Below are 22,617 nucleotides of genomic sequence, written 5' to 3'. Positions count from 1 at the left end.
AACGGGGGAGCGGGCGGACTGAAACAGGAACAAGGCGGGCCGGTGCTGCGGGAAGGCTGAAAAATAAACTATCCCCCCGTCTCAGTCAACGAGGATGAATTCTGTTCTTACAGCAGCTCCGGACCTGCGGAGGTGCCACCACAGCATCGGCTCCGTTTCCTCTAGGCCACCCGGCACCGAGACAACCGGCCGCAGGAGCCCACGTGCGCCGCTGCATGGGGGGCTCTGCACCCCCAACGGGATTAACAACCCACTGACCTCCATTACGGGACATAACCCGGCCCGTGCCACAGCTGCCAACGTGCATCACCCCCTCCAGCCAGGAGCCACCCAGCCCCCCTGGAGAGACCATCCCCAGGTACCAGAGCCAGTGCTTTTCCTCCTTCACACTCTCCTCTGTCCAGGCAGGTCCTCCCAGGAGCTGCGGGGCCAGGGCCCTCTTTCAGATGAGGGCTTGGTAGGTCTTCAGGCAATGGGACTTATATCTTCTATTGAGTCAAAATCTCATTTGATGTATCCTGGGAATGTATTTGTCCTTTTCAGATCCTCACCATAATGATGACTCACAGGATACATCATCTAATATCATCTAATACACTGGTATCAAACAGAAAAAAAAAAAAAAAAAAGGAGAGTAAAAGGTTCCTTTGGCTACTTTGTGACTATTTGGTTAAAAAAATAACGAATAAAAGTTTGTCAGCCAACACATGCAGGCCAGAGGGTTTGCTGCTGTTCTCCAGTCTGTACCAACGGCATCAAAGCTTGCTGTGACAGCACAGCACGTGGTCACGTCCTTCTCCTGGCAGCAGCAGGCAGCTCTGCTAACAACCCAGCCCAGCCCCCTCAGGTAACAGCCCTGCCCAGCACTGCCAACAGGAACGGACACTTCCAAGGGACTAGGAGCGGGTGGAAGCAGGCCGGGCAGCACAGCTCCAGCAGCCTTGCCTCGACAGTCCCCCACCCTGAACTCCTCTGCGTGCCCCAGGCTGGCCAGCTGCATGGGCCGAGGACGTAGTTCAACCTGCTCCCTTTGATTGCTCAGTGTTTCCCTGGTTCCTCCTGGTTTGGCACCTTTCCTGAGAACCTGCCTTTCCCTAGCACGGCTGAGAGTCGACGCAGGTGCACGAGCAGGCATCCCGTCACAGCGAGGTGCTCCAAGATCCACTCAGACGGGTCCTTCCCTTCACTGGGCTTTCCACAACACCAAGAAGTTACAGCTGTACACTGCCTTTGACGAGCAGGTGTACACGGCCCACGGGAGCACTGCCTGTGGTCCTCACTGCCCACCTGTACACTACTTTCTACAAATTCTCATCAGCAAGCCTGGGAGATCCTGTCTGAGGCTGCTGGCAGCTTCCCAGCCATCTCCTCATCATATTAATGACAGACTAATGGTGTAATTGGGCTAAGGCCTGCACAATCTTTCCCATCCCTTGATGTAACGACTAAAAGCACTCTCCAACAAGATTCTTCTCCCCTTTTTCATCCAGTAAGGATAAAGTAAACCTCAGGCACACTTGAAGAGCCTTTTGTAACTCTGCAGCAAACCGTCTGAGATTTTATGAGTCCTAAAAAAGAAAGAGCACATCTCGTATTCCTCTAACAGGGCTGGAAAATATCAATATATGGATAAGATAAATTGAGTTTATGAGAGGCAGAATTCTCCAAGGATATTTTCATTGGTTTTCAGAAAAACACGGTTTTGAAGTAGCTGTAGCTTTGCAAGGAGGAAGTGAATTACTCCTATAGGAGACAAGAATATGTGTATACAGATAATGTCTTCCATATTTTTTTTCTGTCCAGGCAGGTCCTCCCAGGAGCTGCTGGGCCAGGGCCCTCTTTCAGATGAGGCAGACAGCAGCATTTCTCACCCCTTACTCAGAACAACCCTCTCTGCAAGCAGAAAGATCATGTTCTACAAACAGATTAAGTATTCTGTGTTCAAGAAGGAAGACATTTAAACATGTCAAAAAGTGTGCATTTATTTTGTGGTCAGCTCTGGGAGAGAGAGAAATTATGTTTACCTTTCAGTCTCAAGCCCAGAGCTAAAGCATTTCCTCCAGCTGGCCAGTCACACCAGCCTCAAGCCTACTCCTCTTTACTTAACACACCAAAGCACCTTCTGCAGTCATGAATCCAAAGCAAGTTTCCACCCAAGCATATTTCCATGATGACACCTGCCAAAAATGGGATAATGAAACCCATCAATGCAGGAAAAAAATACTCCAGCTACTACTGGGTTGACCTTTTAGCACAAAATTTTTCCTCATCAACCATGCAACAGAGGCCTTTTTGCCAGTGTCTGGTATCTGCACAGAGTGAAGCATGCTGCCTGCACAGCATGTTACCTCCTGGCCTCCAGAAGCTAAATGTAAGCCTTCAGCTTGTTGTTGCCTCACCCTTCTCGACAGATGATGGCTGTAAAACAGCTAGCTGGTACCTCTGTGAAATTGCATCTCTGTACTCCCTGGTCACATCTGCTTAACACTAGCTCATCTCCAAGTATCTTCTAGTACTTAGAAAAGATATTGGCTTGGGATCACTCTACACTATGCTGGCAATAATCCACAAAGTAATTAAAGATGACCATGCAGAGATGCCTGAAAGTTGTAAAGGCAAATGGAAGCCAAAGACATCATGCCCACATCAAAAGTAGCCCCTAGGGTTCGGGGCTGTGAAATGGAATCAGACCATGCCCAAGGGACAGTGACTGAAAGGAACTAAAGAGTGGGTCTGCTCAGGTGGCACCGAAGCTGGGAGTTCAGGTCTCCCAGCTGACAAGGTTGAGAGCACGACAGACACTATCACAGATTGAGAACAGGCATTTTAATCACTGCATCAAGCAACAGTGCTGCTTTTGGCATTCTCAATGTTACCTGCACAGAGCTATAATGGGACCAAATAACAGGTCCTAGGGTACCAGTGTAAATGTCTTATGGAAGTAGCTGTTGGTACATCTATAAGCCAAGTATCATGGGAGTTTCCCTTTTGAAAGTTGATGTGGTTCAGAAAACACCAAATGAATTGTCCCCCCAAAACACCTATCTTACAGCCCTTGTAATTAAAAAAAAAAAGCTGGTATTTCTACTGCATCACATATTTCTCAAGCTTAAGGTCCAAATGGGAGCTGAAATTCTAAAAGAGGAGAAGCACCAAAAGCTTGAGAACCATGATTTAAACCAAATTTTTATTTAAACAGCTCAGTCAAGAATCAGTTTCTTACAAAACAAGAGTAAAAGTCCACATAGCCCCCCCTGCTCCTTACTCACCTGTGGAAATCAGCCTCTACTCTTGACAAAACCACACATACTCCCCCCTTCCCGAGCAGCCAGGCTTAATCCCTGGCAGTCAGCACAAGCTTCACCCTCCACCAACACAAGAAGCACGTGCCATGGAGCAGATACTAAGATTTAGCAGATGAAGCCAGAGATCAGTGTGCTCAGGCAGACAGGTGCCTAAGAGGCAACACACCCTCCTGGCAGACAGTTACAGTAGTCGCTTCAAGGAACTGACTGCTCTGCACAGGCAAAAATCCAGGGCTCTCCTCCATCTCCCCCACCTCCACAAAACATCGAGATCTGTCTGGGTCTTTTCTCCTCGCTGCCAAACTGAACATCAGAGAGTTGGTGTGTGAGTGACCCAAGTAAGTGCCAAGTTTTGCCAGTGAACCAAGTCCTATAAATACAGACTAAAATTCTTGGAGGTGGAAGACTGATTATTAAAAGCACTCTGCAGCTGCTGAGAAGTTAGTCTTCACAACAGTTCTACCTTGTGGACAGACAGCTATTTGCTTTTTAAACAAAACAACTGTTGAAGCTGATGTGCTGCAACAAAGCAGCATGCTGCTTGCCCACGGCCATTCAGTCACCAGCGACAGCAGAAGCCCAAGACGTGCAGGCCAGCAGGAGTGTCCTGCAGGCCTGCCAGGCTGCCTGCTCATCCTCTGAGACGAAACGCACTACAGACACATAGAACTTGAAGTCTTTTCTCTTTCAAAACTCAAAAAATAATACTTGATTGCTTTTGTTTTCTCTTTTTTTAATAAAAAAGAATATTTCAGCCACCATCTCTCTTGCTGTCATCATCACGCTTTAAAAAACTCCTCGATACGGCGCTTTCGGGGGGGACTCGCAGAACGGATCTCTCCTTCTGTCTCCTGCAAGGCACTGCCAGAGTCAAACCCGCAGCAAGCATCAGCTGCCTCCAAAAGCAAAACTTCATCAGTGTCGTCTCTGCTCTCTGAAAAGGTCCTCTGGAAAAGGTCGCAGATGCTCTTCTGCTTTGGATCTGGCTGAGAAATTTGAACAAACAGAATCTGCACACACTTTCCCATAAAAAACAGAAAATGAGCAACAATCACAGCGCACTCATCCTGAGACAACGCAGACATGTATCATATCTTATAGATATCTATCACACATATATCTCATATACATATGCATATATATATATATATATATGCTATGGAGCCTATCGTGTCTCCTTGCACATAAAAGATTTGGGAACTCTCTGCGGAGAGTCCAAGTCAAGGCATGGATCCTGGGAGGAGCTGCAGAATCTGGTCTGTGGCATTAAAGGCAAAATAGGTGTAAGGTCAGCCTGCCAATCACCTGTACATGAGCCAAAGCCTACTGAGCCTCTCCCAGGGACTGATTCTTTCAGGTTAATTACCTTAGGGCAGTACTCCGTGGATTCAGCTGTTTTGGAGAAATCAGTTTCTGAAAGACCAGCTTCCCCCAGCACTTTGATTTTCTCTTGAATTATTGGCCTCGGAGAGATAAACAGATATTACTGAAAGGAAGAAAGTTTCATTCAAGAACACTCTGCTGTTTACTAAACGTAGATGAAAAAAGGATGTAACAGAAATAAAGATGGCTTTTTTACCAAAGCTTGTAAACTTAACCTGTCCTGCTCTTGTTTATGATGACTGTATGCTGTCTTGGGATACCAACCAATCCTATTTAACTAATAATAAGATTTCAGGCTGTAATTATTTGGAGAACACACATATCCAATAGGGAAACTGGGTGACAGAGACAGCACCAACAGTATGCAGTCAGAACAGGAAGATGCAGCTGAAGGGAATTCTGACAGCCTGTGTGTTCAGTCCCCAGGGTCAGCAATGGCAATCCCCATCACCACACGCATCAGCATTTCTAGGGTACCTCCCGATGTACTGCAGGAGTAAGAATCTATCACTGGCTCAAGAGGCTGAGAGGTCCCGACCACATCTGCAGCCTAGACACTTTGAAAGCAGCAAAGGCCACAGAACATTTAAAGCATTTATCAAATAGCCTTCTCGTCTTGTTCTTTTTCTCACGTTTAAAAGGAATGACACTGTCCTTCTTTGTAGAGCCATATCTCCTTCCCATTAATCATTAAGGGATGCATGGACAGCATTACAAAAATAAAGGCAGAATTACTGCCATTAACTTTCCCTGAAATGCTGGTGATGCATCAGTTTCCAGATCCCTGCACGGTAGGGTTGCAATTATTTACCACCATGATAGTCTGGGAACTGCACAAGTTCACTTAGTTCATTCGTTCCTTTAAACAAGGTAATAGAGATGTAATTTTGGGGTTTAAGTAAACCAGCTGGTGGATCATTTTTTCCATCACTTGCAGGTCAGTGTGCTTGCAGCACTAAGGATTCCTCAGATCCTCCCCTTCCCCAGGCTGTCAGATGCAGCCCTAAGGACCAGTGTCGCCTGATAGCTCTCTCACTACAGCCAAAAGCACTCAGACTACAACTCTCCAGAGGTGGGTCACTAAACCTTCTTCAATCCATCTGAAGGGCTCACTGAAGAGCAAGAGGAAAGCAATAGCGCAGTGCTCCTTCAGAGCTCCTTGTTCAAGCACCCAATAGCCAGATTGCTCCTCAGACCTGATCCACAATACACTACTGTATCATCTCCAGTCCACTGGACATACTCAGCACTTTACAGTATCCCAGCATATGAATGTTCTGGGCTGTATCTAAGACCATTCCTTCTCCTTATACAGAGGCTGTGAAAGTTTTAGCTACATCAACACTCCCAGAATTTCTCTCAACAGCCTCTTCTTTGTCAGATAACTACTTCTATTCATCCTGCTTGTCATCCACTTAGTGATGTCCCCTGTGGCCAGGCCAGGTCACCAGTCCACAGCAGCCCCGACTGGCAGTTATTGTTCCTCCCCTCACAGGTTGTGGAAATGAGCATTAACATTAAGTACCTTACATCACGTGCGTGACGAACAGTGACAATAGGTCATAGGGGAACCAAAGTGTTTTTCTTACTGCCTACCATAAGTAGTCATCTGCTGTGCCTTTAGCCACCAGGTAGTGAACATTGACAGAGCTGGTCTGTCCAATTCGATGTGCTCGATCTTCTGCTTGGATCAAAATCTTTATAAAAAACATAGGACAGATAATAAAGTAAGAACCACAACATTTAACCATTAGTGTAAGCACCAGAGAACAGAGAAATCTTTCTTGGGCTTGGCAACTATTTCTCCTCTGGATCCTGTTAACACCTGCACCCTCAAGCATAGACTAACCCAACAGGTAATCTGGTGCACCAGGCTCCCAAAAAAGCACTGAACATTTTTCAGAAGTAGGGGGTCAGCACAACTATGGACCCTTTCACAGGCCTTGGCTCTGTGGGCAGTTGAGAGCTCTGTGACATTAAGAAACAGGAGCATGTTTCCCTTTCATGCCATCTTCTCCATTCAGCAAGCTGTGTAACCAGCAGCACTGGTTCCAGCCCAGGTATCTGGGTACGTACAAACAAGCAGCCACCAGAGAAAGAAAGAAACCTTAAGCAAGCCCCCTGCCCATTACATCTCCTCCTAGGTGCCAATCTTTCTGCACTGCACGGAGCACTCAACCCCCATCCCCTCAAGGATGCATACCCCTGGGTTCCAGAAGAGCTCTGCAAACACCACCAGGTCTGCAGCAGACAATGTCAGGCCCATGTTTGCAGCAGTGAGGGACAGGACGGCCACCACCTGCTTCTCAGAGAGCTGGAACTTCTGGCACAGGGACTGCCGCTCGGAGGAGGGTGTGGAGCCGTCAATGCGGATGTATTCGGCACGCTGTGAAGAGGCAGAAGACACATTTAGAGGCCTTGTGTCCTCATCTTTTCCCACATCCTCCTTCCATGTTTTAGTGGATTCTGCTTCCCTGCACCATGGCAGAACCAGGAATGTAAAAAGGCAACAGTTGTTTTTTCAAGACATTTCATCATCTTTAAGGCAGTGGTACTGTAGCTCAGCGTGTGAGTTACCTGCCCTCTGTTCATGACCCTTGACTTGCTCTTACATCTATTGCTCTCCCACCAGTCCTGAGCAACAGGAAGGACAGCAGCAAGCTGGCAACTCAGTACAGTGGAAAGGCAACCAGCTTAATATGAAGCTGCACAGTGTCTCTGTTCTAATCTTACAGCTGCCACAACCCCCCCCAACCTCTAAGTCTTCCTGTTTGCAATGGGACGAAATGGGATCCTACACATCTCAGTTGCTACTAGGCTCAGGAGAGGCATGACAAACCTGGGTGATGCAGAGCTGTAACTTCAGTGTCCAACCTCCTTGCTCCAAAAAGGCAGCAAAGTCACACCTGCCACTGTGCTTTATAGTTTGGAACATTAGCTTAAACCATCCTTCACACTGCCGCAGCATGACCCAAAACCCCAGAACTCTCTAGGGGCATCCATGGAAGGCTCACACATAATTACCAAACACTTTTGAAGCCAGAGAGATGACTGGCAGGTCTATCAAGTGTCCCTACTAGTATCCTAGTTCAAAAATGTAAGAGCACCATGGAGATAAAGAAAGTCAGTCAGAGCTGGACTTGGGTTGTTACATTCTCCCTCTCTGAAGAAAGCCTGGAGCACAAAGCAGAGATGGCCACACAGGGTAACACTCCTTCAAGAATTCACAAGCTCCAGGGCAGATGATGGAGAATAAAGAACATTAAACACCACAAAAGCCATTCAGCTAGTACAAAGCGCGTCCTCTGAGGCATTCACTCTGACAGCTCAGCTCCCTCAGTGAAGGGCATATTCAGAAGCACAGCAAGTAGAAATTATCTCTGCCACTAAGTTACATAAACTATCTGACCAGCCCTAACTCTGGGGAGCTCTTAAACAGCTTTGAAGCTGGAATAGTGATAAAGTGAAGACAACTCAGTCAAGTACTTACTTTCTTCTCCAGCTCGGCAACTATTGCATCCAGCATTATCTTGTGATGAGCAAACACCAGGAATTTAAGATTCCCACTTTCCAGTAACTCCAGGATGTATTCTCTACATGAAAGAGGAAAAAAACCCAAAACTTTGTAGAATTAAGTGTTGAAAGAATACAGGCTTTGCTCACAACATATTTTAAAGATACTGCTCATCTATACATGGGAACTAGGAAATAAACTAGCGTGAAGAAGTAAAATGCAAGTAGCAAATCAAGCCTCCTATGGGCTAAAAAAGACATTGCAGGGAAATCCTTTATTTTTTCTTCACTGTGGCTGGACAGCTGCCTACACCTGTACTTGGGCATCTCTGAGAACCAACTTATTATATCCTACTTGAAACATGACTCCCTAGACCAATCAAGTATAATTCTTGACTAACTCACCCTTCTGTATTTAACTTCTACATTATCACCATACACTAAAATAATCTGTATGCAATTACCCTTCCTATGCTTACTTAGGATTGTTTTTATTTTAGAAGAAGAGATCTCTAAATGCATGGATCAGAGTATCCTAAAAGTAGCTTTTCTTGCAAGGGTTCATACTGACAATTTACTACAACCTAACAACCTAAACACATCAACTGTTTCTAGGAATTATCCATATGCTTATAGGCTAATGATCAATGAAGGGTAACAAGACACCTTTTAAATGCAGTTAAACAGTGTTAATTAAAAAAAAAAAATCTGGCTTTTGCCATGGACTAATTGAAATGAGTTGTGTAGCTCTGCTATATGGTAACTTGCCTTACAATCAGGTCAACTGGAGCCTGAAAAACACCTATAAGCCTAAAATTTGTACCTAAATATAGGAACAGCTATCAGAACGGATGATACAAATGTCAGCTCTTCTTTGGAATAGCAAAGTTGTTTGAAAAGATGAGGAATACTGAGGTCTTTGCTAAATACAACACAGCTTAAGTCAGCAGCGACTGTCAGAAAACACCAAGGAGGAATTCCAGCACTGTGTTAGGATGTATCAGTGCTCTGCAGACAGCTCCCAGGGCTTGTGAGGTTCAGATTCCAATCATCTGACAATATCATTTAACAAAGAAATTTGGGGAGAAGTGGGATTACTAGATTTTAAAACAAATATCAAAGCAAACATTCAGTATAGTGAGCAGATGCCAACACATGACTATTATTTTATATCTCATTCCTGTATTCCCATATTCCTTTTAATAAAAGGGTAGTCATTTCAATGGAAAACACTGTCATCAAGGGTAAGATGTGGGACAGTACCATTATGTAGATGGTCCTGTACCTTATCAGCTTGTAGTAAGTGGTATTTTAAAAGCTACTAAAATCCAGGGGGAAAAAAAAAAAAAAAAAAAAAAAGACTTCCTTCCAGAGAGTCGAGTAAACAGCATTTCATGGTTTTATATTCAGTTCACAATTGCAACTGAAATAAAAGGAAGAAAGTCTTCTAACTGTTCACTAACATAAAAGGAAAAAAAACTCTTCTACAGAAATGAGCGCTGGGACTCTGAAGTGCAGTTCTGTGCCAAACAGCCAAATTCTGCAGCAAGGTCTGAGACTGAAATCACACAGTGCACATCAGCTGGTCCTTACATTCAGAGAGCTGCAGAAAAGTAAACTGCTTTCATCTTATTAGCATACTACTTATTAAAAAGTCATGTTATTTGACCTAAAGCAACTCCTTTGTAGTCCCAGCAGAAAGGCTAAGGATGAAAGGGCACAGGAACTCACAGAAGGAAATTATTCCTCAGGAAGACAGAGTTAAAAGCATACCTATGATAGGAAACTTCTCCTACCGAGGTCCCATGTGAGCCAAAAACTTCAGCAGGGGCTGTGACAACCTTAGAGCACATTAAAACTAAAGCTCAGTCCATCTCATCGGCTTTTTTTGGCTCAGGATTCCCACTGCAGCAGGACTGCAGTGGGTTTTTTTCCTCAAATTCTGTTGATACTTCTAGTTTCATTCTTGCCCCCATCCTTAAATTTAAATAGGGTCCACATCAGGGAACTTGATCCAAGTCCCAAACACCAAGTAATTTTAGATGGTTCACATGACAGTTTAGATCCATATCTGTAATGAAATCAGAAGGCTTATTCAGCCTAGGAACTAGAGAAGAAAATGCTTAGTGCATTGTAATTAAAATCAGTTTTTTCTAAGCTGGCTCGAGGCTACGCTTTGGATCCCTGCACCCTTATCTCTGAGGCACTGTTTGCCTGTTCTCAGCGGAAAAACACATTTTACTAGGCAAGAATGTAGCAATGACATGCAGCTTACACGACTGAGTGGATTTTAGCTTCTGCCGTTTTGCTGTAGAAGATGAGAAGGGCTTCCTTCTCCTGTTGTTTCTGCAGAGAGAAAGATAAATAAATGTGAGTCCCAGAAATGCCTTTTCTCCTTCTTGCTTACAGGTCTGGGATGTCTGCTGCTGCCAATTGCTAGGAAAAAAAAAAAATCAGCCTAAAAAATGCACAAAAGTGGACTAGAGGGGGAAGCCTCCTACTCACCACTGGGTATGGTAGATACACACTCCTCTTTCTGACACCTCCCTTCCTACCTCCTCCCAACTCCTACAAGTCGGATGACAAGCATATCACAAACACGGTTTTAGTTGAGAAAGCATTTCCCAAGTAAAATAGCAATGAAAAACTCTTAAGTTCTTACAGAACTGTACTGGCAACCTAGGAGCCTAGAACATGCATTTGCTCTCTATACAACAAAAACAAAAGCAAAACTGAACTCTTCACATTTTTGCCATCTGCTGTGTTCCCAGCACAGCTTCAACACGGCTGTGTTTGTAGGGTGAGCAGGACTCCAAGGCAAGATAGACCAGTAAGCACAGGGGCAGGAGGTACAAAAGACAATTAGAAAGAACTAATGAGAAGAAAGAGAGAGGAAATGGTATTTCACAGGAAGGGACAAAGCAGGCCACTTAAACCAAAACGGAAAAAAGCTGAGCTGTTTTGATTATGTTGTACACTCATTTCAAACTGCCTTCAACAGCCTTTCATTGTGCCTTCCTATGAGGTCTGACCTTCCTCAGAACTCAGGGTGCTGGTTTTCCACTGATGTTTTTAAATACAGGCACCTGAAATACCAGTGGCTCATCATGAAAATAGTTTCTGACTTACACTTTTATATCCTTTGGCCATCTTCATTGCTTCAGCTGCCAAGACAGCTTTGGTCTTTGCACTGATGCCTTCAGGAGCCACCACCACCATTTTGCGCTGCTTTGCTGGAAGCTGGGAAAGCACATCCGATTTCAGACGCCGGATCATGATGGACTCTTCCAGCAAAACTTTCAGTTCAGTTAAGTTGGACGATCCAGAGTAGTCCCAACCCCATGGCATCTGGGAAAGATCAAAGTGGTACCAGTGTCACACATGGCAGAGACTACAGGCAATCCAAGAGCAGAATAAACTCCCAGGGAAACTGGACAAGGCAAGAACTTAACAGCCAGTAGGAAGAGACACTTGACAAAAATGGCAGTAAGACAGAACTGTACAAACTAATCCACCAAATATGAGGAGGTTACTTATCAACTTCCTTTTCTCCTACCTATGAACGCTCAGGCAGGTGCAGGGAAGAGGACTGTGCAGACAGGCAGGGACCCTCCCCAGGCCCTGCTACCCATCCTCACAGCAAGGGGTTTCTGCTCTCCACTTGCAGTTTTGGGCAGGCCAACAAAACTCACTGCAGTTCTGTGCACACATTTGACTCAGTTTTAAGCAGAGATATACACACACAGACACGCAAAAATCTCCTGCAACTGCATGAAGACAAACATCCTTAACCCAACTGCCTTCACAGAGATGTTACACTTGCCTGACACACCCAGTAAACATTAGCTCAAAACTGCCTGTTTTCCACTGTGACCTGTTTCTTAATCTGCTGCCTGACATACTGTTTCTGCCATTACCATGTATGGCTCAGATTCAAGCAAATCATAAATAAATTGTTGCCCAAAATATATTACTCCAAGCATTGTCTCTCCAAAGAATCATCACTTCAAAGCTACTTTGAACAAACCCTTCTTTTACTCCTTGAAGCACACTCCTCTGAACCTGCCTTATCCTCCAAGACCAGACAATACCTATCTGTTCAATTGACCTCAGCTCATCACTTCTCCCACTAGTAACCCCACAGCCTACCTTTTGTTCCCTGGGAAAAAACAACTCACCTGACAAAGAGCAGCATCCAAATTGGTACATTACCCAAAAGAAATACCTTTAAACAGCCTTCTTTTGGAGGGGAGACCAATAAGGTTTATATGTCGAAGTAAAAGACAAAGAGATACCTTTCAGCTTAGTTTCACAAATAAGCATACAAAATACAGCTACAGTAATACTGAAAACCAAGGCAGGGTGGAAGGGAAATATTCCTCACAGTTCTAATTCCAAGTCTTATTGGCAGCATCACCCAAAAAAGCCAAATATACAACCTCTGGAACAACAACCCAAAGTAACCCTCCCCTGCATACATATATAGATAGACCTTCCTGAAATGTACATAATGGAGAGGTGAGGAGCCTCAGCACCAATCCCTTTGATCTGCTGCTCCACTCTCATTGTGCCACATGAATTGCTAAAATAGATTTAACCTTAAAAATCTGTGTATTGGGAGGTTATGTTACTGACTGTATTAAGGGATGGTTCTTTGATGGAACAGGGATGAGAACAGGTTATGGGACAGAAAGAGGAGGAATCAAACAGCTTATAGGCAATTAAGACCTCTCTGATATCTGGAAGTGAACATTCCTACTTCAGGTTGATACGCATGGGAATCTACAATTCTACTGCTGTGTTATACTCCTGAAGCATTAATTGACTTCAGATTCTGGCACTTATGGCCACCATTAAAACTCATTTAACTTAATCTATTCCCACATAATTATGGTACCATCTGATTATCTATAGTTGGTTCATTAAAGCAGGAAACAATTCAAACCTTAAGACAAATCCAGTTTGGATCCTGTAGAGTTAGAACTTTAGCTCCAACAACAGCACAGTTGGTAATCCAGGTATTAAGCCCACCTGAATTTAAGCCGAGCCCTCAAAAAGCCAACATGGGTATTACTTCTCTGCTTCCCTGAAACCAGGTGCAATGCAGATGCACCCCTCAGGTCCATGGAAAGCTGGCTCACATCTAGCTGTGCTTAGTAGCTATAGACATGCTGCATGAAAGCTGCCAGTGCTGAGCCCCAGTCTTTGTGCTCCCTTTCTGCACTCCTTCAGGCTCTGTGGGCTCAGCAGAGCAGATGTACAGAACCAAGAGGGATCCCCCAGTCCTCTACCCAATCTTGGAGGCCATCTGCCCACACTGCTCAGTGCACTAGTAGCTAAGTACCAGGGATCAACCCTGACTAGATGACTGAACTAGAGCTGCTCTGGGGCCCAGCCACTCTCCTCAGGCCACTCATGCAAATCGTGTTTTTCCATTTTCCACTTCCATAGCATTTCCAAGTAACACATAAGTTTTGTGTCCACAACTTATTTCAGAAGAGTAACATCACTGTAGCTGAAAGAACAAGGCACAACCAGAACCAGTGTACTATCTACTGTCATATTACAAAGCAGATATAGGCAGAATCCCTACAGTATTGTTCAGAATACCATGTGTCTTTTACGGTGCCTGTTTACTGGAACAATCTGCAAACAATTCAACATGCTAGTTCTGTGCTGCACCTAGCCAGTGATCAAACAAATAACTACTTTCGGAATTATCAAAATACAGCTTAGTATATCCTATTGTGGAAAAGAAGAGAAGAAAAAAAGAGGGACATCTATTTTGCCAAAATACACATCTGGCTTTGATCCATAACATCCCAGAACAAATGTTTCCAACTGTGATTTTCTTACCAAAATGTTACAGCATCTTATATGAGTCAGTAAACTTATTACAGTGCTAGTGGAAGCTGCCAAACTCTTAAAAATTCAGAGCATGTGCTCAGATAGAAATTATTTAATATTTGCCAACATCACCCAGTCTGAAAAATGAATTCACAGCGTGTATTTTGGGAAACAGACTTGAGATATTTTATAAATAAGCAGGTGACATTTCACTTGCATTTTTAAGAGTACAGATGCTGGGAGGTTGAATTACAAAATGATAAACTTTTACTTTATATCTTTTCTAATCACATCTCCAGGTATTTGCCATTTTCTGTCATAAAACCTATTATCTTCATACAGAAACTGGTCGGGTTTTAGTTTTAAATTGAACAGCTCAGGTTCGTCAATTTTCCTTTAATCTTACAATGCAATCAGATGTATTATTAATACCAAAACATTTTTATATAGGACCTTTCATCCTGACAGATCTCCAAAAGCAGTTCTTTGGAGAGGATACAAATGCTAACACAAGCTCAGGTTAGAGCTGCAAAAAGGAACATGAGGATCATACTACAGTCATGAGGGAACAACTACAATCATCAAAACACCTTTAATTCACTCATTGTTGAGTGAAATCTATGCCAACCCAATATTTAGCAGTCTCATTTTTTCCTCTAGTACTATCCATACCTCTTCATCTCCAGCAGCCCCACTTCTCTTAATAACCAAATTCTTTCTGGGTTCACTACCATTTACTGACATCAACAGCAGCAAACTGTCACAGGTGAGCCTGCACTGAGAAGATCAGTAACGTTCAGTTGCCTAGTAGAGGCAGGTCAAATGCAGAATCAAAATTGTACTAGAAACCCTGCAGAGGTTTTGAAGGGAAGCTGATTCAGACTGGGGCCTCCATGCTGAGTTGCACTCTAGGTTGAAAACTCATTTACACAGAATGCACTGTTACAACCTGGATAGTGTAAAACAATTTCTTTTATCCAATTCGACATCTTACCTGAGGTTCATATACCTCATAATTGAAGCAACAGCTAGTAATGCAGAACTCTACTCTCAAAGGGTTTATGAAACTCCAAACCTATTTAGATTCAGATGTTGCAATTCAGCTTTCTTTCCTTTTTACTGCAGAAAATCAATGAGGTTAAACTGCAGCTCTTCTTTTCCCTCTAGGAAGCATTCTGGACACTACTCAGACAGGAATCTTTCAACCAAGATAAAGAAGCTCAGCAGAAGACATGGCCCTCTCCTTCCACACGATCCTACTATGGATGGAGAAACAGCAAGTTTATCCTCTGCCAGGAAAGCAGTGCTTTGCTAACATGAATGCTGTCATCTTCCAGAACTTAAGCGCTCCATTTGTGATTCTGCATCCTAATGGCCTTACTTTGATCAATGGCAGCAGCACTTCAGTACCAAAGCCAATGAATTGCTCATTTCAGCATACAAAGAACAGCATTACGCTGGCTATGAAAGTAAAAGTGGGCATTCAGATCTAGGAAAAAAAAAAAGGAGACTTGAGAACTTTATATGAGACTGCAATATAAATCATCTTAATGGAAACTTGGCATTGTAAGCTACCCCAAACAGAGAAAAGAAAACCAACACAAAAGCCCTACAAATAGCTATAATGATTTTTATGGCACACACTGATGACATTTGGTTCTTCTGTAAATATTTTTTAGCATTGAAATGGTCACTTGCTGTTTCTAACCACTCTGCCGAAGGTTGCTGCCCAGCCTTACAGAAAACAAGGCACAAGAAGTGAAATTGATTACTCAAGAACAAGGCAGAACAAGCAAGTTCATGCTCCACAGCTCTGTGCTCACACTGCCAAGCCACAAGTGAACAGCTGCATTTCCTGGAGAAACTGGAGAGCAAGCCACATTAGAGGGCTTTTGTTCCAAAACAGAACTCGGGGGACTTCGGTTCCCCTTCTTCTGTCTATGCAGCCAGCACAGAAGATCCTAGAGCCTCCTTGTACAACATGGAGCAGCAAGAGCTCTTAGCAGTTTGTGTTCCAACACACAGAGCAGACCCAGTGATGGCAAAGCCAAGCACAGCTGAGCTGCCCATGCTTTGGGAGCAACACCTGCCACCATGGCCACAAGTGCCAGCTTCCCGCAAAGCCACGATCTTGTGGTGGCTGGACTCAATGGCTGCTGAAACCACTGCTGAGAAGCTGGCAGGGGTAAGAGAAGTTATTTTTTTTTCAAGGTATGCTGAGGATCAGTCACTGAAGCAGAATAAAACCTGTTCAGTACTTTATTGTCAAATCAATTAGCCCAAACTTACAGCTACTTAAAGCCCCCATAGTTACCCCCTACCCATTTAAAACACTTCTGAAGGCAAGTTCTTATTAGAACAGGTTCCTTTCCCCAGCTATGTCCATATTTTTTTTTTAATGCTTTTTGCTTCCAAGGTTTTGAGGGGTGTGGCTTTGAGGTTTTTTTACAAGAAGCATTACAGCTTCTGTGTCCCAGGCCCGCCACCCTAACACTTACACGACTTTCTCAGGCTGAGAATGTTACTCTGCAGTAAGACTTTCTCAAAAAACATGTAACATCAGGTGGAAGGAAAGAAAAAGCCTCCTCATTTTGGAAAACACAATCAAATGCTGTTTGCAGAGCCCCAGTCTGCCACTTCTCCCTGGCAGTACCTTCCTGGCATTGCAGTAGCGCAGGCCGAAGGCGTGGAACTGGGGGAAGAAGGCTGGCTGGACAGCTGCCAGCTGGGTGTACAGCTCCGCAGGCCGAGACATGGCAGGGGTCCCAGAGAGCAGGATCACTCTCCTGGCAGCCTGGGAAAGCAAAACAGAGCATGGTTACCATCCAGCTTACAATATAACCTGCTTCTCTTGCCATCCCCCGTCCCAGAGCCACTGTCCAAGCACCCTAAATCGAAGAGTACTTCTCCTTCCACAGATACTTTCAGCCTTCACTGCCTGAAGATACCCAAGGACAGTGCTTAAAACTTCTAGGAAGCAGGACAAACCACTTTGTTTCTTATTCATCATCCACATGCTGTAAGGGAAGGGGGCATCAATTTTTATGACAGTGCCTTCTGCATTTGTCCACTAGACATGCTAATTCATGCCTGATTCAACATTTCATTTGACATCAGATGTCACAGGAAAACAACACACCCTCTCAGGTACATCCTCATCTCCAAAATAAATTCTCATGTAATAAACCTGCCACAGTAAGCCATAAACTGGCTGTTTTCCTGATCCAGAGAAGTAGCATTTTTTTCCCCTCACTTTTTAAATTTTTTTTCCTTTTTAAACTCTACTAGCAAAGAGAGAACAACGTAGCTGCCTGAAGGAGGACCAGAAGATGCCAATCTGACAGCCATGATGAGTCTAGGCACAGCTGGCTGGATGCTAGAACTGGAGTTCATAAATACAAATCATGTAAGAAGATTGTAAAACATGTTGTAGGGGGTAGGAAATCTGCATGGAAAGTAGGTGCCTTGAAAACTGGGGAAAAAAGTTATACTATAGAGATAAAAGCCTCCCAGATGCATTTCTACCCTCATACCTCCATTATTATCCAATTCTATTATTAGAATGGAACTATGAATTTCTACTGCTGTAGATTCACATACAGTCATTAAATTACACATGCCTTGTAATTTCCTGCATGGTTTAATGCAGGTTCATTAAAATAATAAAGAGATTCTTGAGTGACATCTGTACCAACAGCTCATTCATATTTAAATGAAAAAGAAAATGAAATTCTTTTATCGCTTTACTGAGATCTACCAGTCACCCAAATCTATTCAGCCAATTCATCCCCTCACCAACCAAACCTGGTGGAAAAAAAGTACACAGATCAGCTACCAGAAATTAATTTCAGGACTTTTTATCAGACACTTAAATATAAGTTGTAATCAAAGTGAGACTTGCCTTCTCCCTCCATCCCTATTAAATAGATCAGAAGGAAATGTCATCACCACCAGGATCAGGCAATCCCCATAAACACTTTAAAAAGCAGAATATTTATTGAACCAAGAGGAGAGGTGAAACTTTTAGACATGTCAGAAGGTGAGAGTATGCACAAGACAGAGGTGCTTATGCTACTCAAAAGAGGGAAGAGTCACAGAGACCAAAGATTACCAGATCCCATGAAGAAACAAAGTAATAAAGCAGAAATTAAGTTGTTTTTTAAAAATCAAGGCAACAGTGGAGGTCAACTGAACAGAAGCTAGACAATATCTGGTGCTCCGCAGAAGTCTCTGAGGAATAAACTGACAGCACCCTGAGAAATCCGCTGAAACATAAGACAAGCCAGTCCCACATCTGCAAGAAACTTCCAAACTGAATTTTTTCCTCCTGGACTAACAGAAGACCACTGCTAGGAAAAAGACAACTTAGAGGTCATACAACTACAGACAGCTCATTTCGATAGGTCTGGATCAAACTAAAGCAAGAGAAGTTCACCTAAAATAAACCAGGGACATATTGAATGCAATATAAACCCAACTGTGTTGAAAGGTTTTATGCCATTCTCAGGGCTCCTCCTCCTTGGAGTAGAGCAGCTACGTGAGGCTGGAACACTAATCCTCCAGCAGTTAAAACAATTAGTCAGGCTCCCTCCCCAGTCCCTAAATAAATGATGAGAATGATGAGAGAATAAAGAAGTTACAGGTCAAATTCTAACCTTGTCCAACTGCTGCTTTGCTGTGCATGATTTATTTCCTGAACAGACAGGGTATCTAACCACCATGAGCACCTATCAAGGGCTGTGATACATCTTCTGTAATTAACTAAATCAGAAAGTAAAAAGCAATGACAACAACCACAAAAAAAAAAACAAAACAAAACCTTCACCACACCACCAAACCAACCAACGCCCTCAAAAAAAATGCTAAGGAAAATCCAGAAGACACTAGGCTTTACAAGAGCTGTGAAGAACTGAAGAAATTAATAGCAGCAAATTGTGTGGAATATAGGTGGCCTAACTCATGATCCCAAGGGTCCCTTTTCAGTCTTAAAATCCATACAGAAGGAGCCCAAGAAAGAAAATAAGAAAAAAAAAATCCTAAGAGGACAAGTTTGTGAGTGTTGAAGGTTTACTTAAATTCTGGTTGAAATGGCTTTGGTTCACATTTCTTTCTCTAGCGGCAGCTCATTTTGAATAGATGCCAATAAAGATTTACTCCTGCAGAGAAGTCTCTGCTGATCACTCCTTAGTTCTCCTTTCTTGCTGAACCTTCTGTGCTGTCAAGAGTGAGAACTTAAGCTCTTTCTTCCGAGGTCTTTAAGAATAACATGGAACAACAGCACAGAAAATAAGGTTACAGGGACCAGCAAGGACTTTCTGGCAAAATGAGATCTGTAGTTGATACAGATTTCCACATAGGAGAACTAACATTAGCTGCTCATTAGCACTTAGGCATGAAGTTCAACCTTCCCCAGAAGCACTCCTCTCTCATGTGTCCTTGTGACTGCTCTCACAGCTGCTTTCTTGGGAGTCTGCTTAAGGGAACTGAGACCATGACGTGACTAGTGGAGACGTGGGTCTGCAGCCTTCATTCCCTAAGTAACATCAGACAGTTGTGGCTTTGCAGCATTACATTATCTTACACACTATACACCCAGCAAGAATTAACTCTGCAGCTGAGACAACATTTGCAAAAGTCATTCTTGGAAGTCAAAGAATAATTTATGAAATGGCAACCCCTGATGGCATGCGCTTTAGAAGTCAAAACCCAGCACCCAGGGGATTGGAAAGGGAGCAGGTGAGGAAGGGGGGTTATGCCACAGAGTAATAATTGAACATGCAAAGAGCCTCATTACCATACAATGACTGTCTCTGTGTTAAATGAATTTCACAGCACGAGTTCTGCCATATGCTAACAGACCGATATACTTTTTAAAATAAGCATGGCTGGTTCTGGCTGCACAATTACTTGTGTCCCCAGCTTTTGCTTACTCTGTCCTTTCCAACTGCTTAGCATAAGAATACCTTATCCTGTGAAATGAAAAATCTGACAGCAGCCATCATCACCTGATGGAATAGCAGATGTGATAAAGAGAAAGGGTTGCAGATGCTTTAAGGAGTCTGTTTCTGTACTTGGGCAAGGTAGATAGGGCTCTGCACTTCACAAGATGATCCTACGTTGGTTATTTAAAAAAAAAAGAAGTAAATCTCTCCCTATTCTTAAGTGACATCTAGACAGAGAATGTCAGATGGTCATCTATGACTAAAGCAGACCACATCACCTCCCTGTTTTGAGAAGGAAGGAAAATTGGAAGGTAAGAGCAGATCTGAAGGTGCAGCTTTGAGGGCCCACAACTTCTCCAATTTCAAAATGAAGTTCCATCTCTCATCAGGTGAGAACAAGTAAAGGCTTATTTATGCGATCCATATGGATCTGTAACACCTAAAGACAGCTGCTATTTTTTTTTTTTTTCTCACTGTAAGGAGAGATTTTTGTTCTCTCCTCACTTTCCACCTTCAGCATTGACCTATTTCTATCCATTATTTTTAAGCATCTCTTTATTAAAACAAGTACAAAGAGTCTTAGATTCCAGCCACACAACGCATTTGGACTTCCATAATAGAAACAAAGACCTTTAACTCTGCAAAGATGTGCATCATTCTATTGACCTGAACAGCAGCTCAACAGGAACAATCACGTTAGCAGTATTACCCAAATGCTGTGGAACAAAGCCCATAAGGCACACAACACCAATAAGACCATTTTATGTCACTGGAATCTTTTGATTAGGTACTGCTTTATTTCTCAGCTTCTAGCCCAGTTCTTCAATAAGAACTTACTATTGTGCATCCAAAAAACTCATCCATGCTCCACTGGGACCTTCACCAGTTTCCACTGCCTTACAGTACTCTATGCTATTACAGAAGAACAAAGACCATGCAGCACTTTGACTAGTTGAAGGATGTAGAAATCTTTTCACTCCAGTTCCCAAGAGACCGCACCACAGATCAGTGAAGCACTTCCATTTGATTGCTGCTTCTCCACCTCCATGCCTTAGGCTTTGCTCTTCCATGGATAACAGTAGCACATGCTCATGTCTCTGGGCCAGTCTAATCTTGGAAGGAAAAAATCAAAATGCTTACAAAATGCATAGCACCACACCACTTTCCACCTCTGCGGGAGGCAGATGCAGGGCAGAGGCAAAGGCGACCACCAGGGTTGTCCCTACGCTCAGGAGAACTTCGTTCCAATCACGTGACTATAGAAGACAGCAGGGTGACAAGCGGGTCACACATCAGGGATGCTGAGCTGGGGGCAGACTGGCCAGTGTGAAAGCTGGTTGAGCTCAAAACAAGACTTTTGCCACATGCCAAAACATCAAAGGATTGCTTTCTACTATGGCTTTCAATCCATCCACTTTCACAATATTTATGTTGTGTACAAACTCCGCCACCTGGTTCCATGTAGGTAAGTGAAGCGTTCTCCCCCATGTATGAGTCTGCACACCCACAAGTTTGTACATCCCCTGGCAATGTGAGGGGAGCAAGAAATCCACCCTAAACATTTCCCTGCTGCTACTTCAGCTCACCCTGTTTGTGTAACTTTAAGTTCCTCTCAAAACTTTGTCTAGTAACAATAAACTGGACACAACATGTCTATATTCTTACTTTAAACTAATGGCAAGGTGGGGCAAGCTACTGGGTAGCAAGCATGGTGACTGCATACATCCAGCCCCTAAGAAACTGCACTACAAAGTCTTTCTGGCCACACTTCCCACTGCCCCAAGTCCTAAACCTCTGCCAAGGTAGCAGCTGTTATGTCACAAAGACAGCAAATACTACACACACACACACATGCAGTTGGGTTTGGATTTTTTTCTTTTTAAATATTAAAAATTCTAGAAGTTCCCAACTAACAAACATAGGCCACATATTTAATACATGGTTCTGCTTGACAATTCCATACCACACTTGCTCCACAATACATACAAGAGAGCAAGAGAAGATGAATTATTACTGAGCAGCTAAAAATACCACTTCATTTTGAAAACCAGTCCATGTCAGATATTAAAAATAAAATAAGGCTTTAAATGCTGTAACCATGGGTTCAATATTTCAGAGGTGGAGATTCAGCCTGGCTAACAAGGTGGATTTAAGATTAATATGCACGGTAAGTCATCTTTATTACGTATGTATTGATTTAATCTGGTTATTTTGTGGTTCTGTCTAAACACTTGCAACAAGTTTTGTATTCTACTTATTATTCAAATGGAGAAGGCATAAGAGCAGATTCTATCAAGATAAAAAGAATCCATTAAATATGGATGGAAGTGACAGAAACGTTTCATATTCAGAAACATTTTAACTTAGATTTGTCCAGTGCCATTATGAACTCAAATGTTTGTAGCATGGAAGGGCCGAGGCTCACATTTCTTTGTGTTGTTGGTGGTTGGTTGGGTTTTTTCCTCCTTTTTTCCAAAAGTCAGTTCAAGGCTAAGCTGTCATGCTTTAGGACACTGGGAACCTCATAGGAAATATAAGCAACTATGGCAGTTTCAGAAAGTTTGAAGCAGAACAACACTAACAGTTAGAAGTTGCAATGCTTAGAAGGTAGACAATGCACGAGGTGG

General features: G+C 43.3%; 1 protein-coding gene across 1 annotated transcript in view; it reads right to left on the bottom strand.

The window, feature by feature from the left end:
- Positions 1 to 2,659: 2,659 nt before the first annotated feature.
- Positions 2,660 to 22,617, bottom strand: part of SMARCAL1 (SWI/SNF related, matrix associated, actin dependent regulator of chromatin, subfamily a-like 1) — a 35,591-nt gene continuing 15,633 nt past the window's right edge. Inside the window, exons 9-17 of the mRNA XM_008935060.1 lie at positions 16,702 to 16,842; positions 11,331 to 11,549; positions 10,477 to 10,547; positions 8,179 to 8,281; positions 6,892 to 7,074; positions 6,285 to 6,385; positions 4,672 to 4,768; positions 4,101 to 4,291; positions 2,660 to 2,720 (exon numbers count right to left, since the gene is read on the bottom strand). Of these exons, the coding sequence (XP_008933308.1) occupies positions 2,660 to 2,720; positions 4,101 to 4,291; positions 4,672 to 4,768; positions 6,285 to 6,385; positions 6,892 to 7,074; positions 8,179 to 8,281; positions 10,477 to 10,547; positions 11,331 to 11,549; positions 16,702 to 16,842 (1,167 nt within the window). The remainder of the gene's footprint in view (positions 2,721 to 4,100; positions 4,292 to 4,671; positions 4,769 to 6,284; positions 6,386 to 6,891; positions 7,075 to 8,178; positions 8,282 to 10,476; positions 10,548 to 11,330; positions 11,550 to 16,701; positions 16,843 to 22,617) is intronic.

This window comes from Merops nubicus, unplaced genomic scaffold (genome assembly GCF_000691845.1).
Source record: "Merops nubicus isolate BGI_N331 unplaced genomic scaffold, ASM69184v1 scaffold32032, whole genome shotgun sequence".
Lineage (NCBI taxonomy): Eukaryota > Metazoa > Chordata > Aves > Coraciiformes > Meropidae > Merops > Merops nubicus.
The sequence above is the reverse complement of the archived record's forward strand: the minus strand, read 5'-3'. Positions and strand labels throughout refer to the sequence as shown.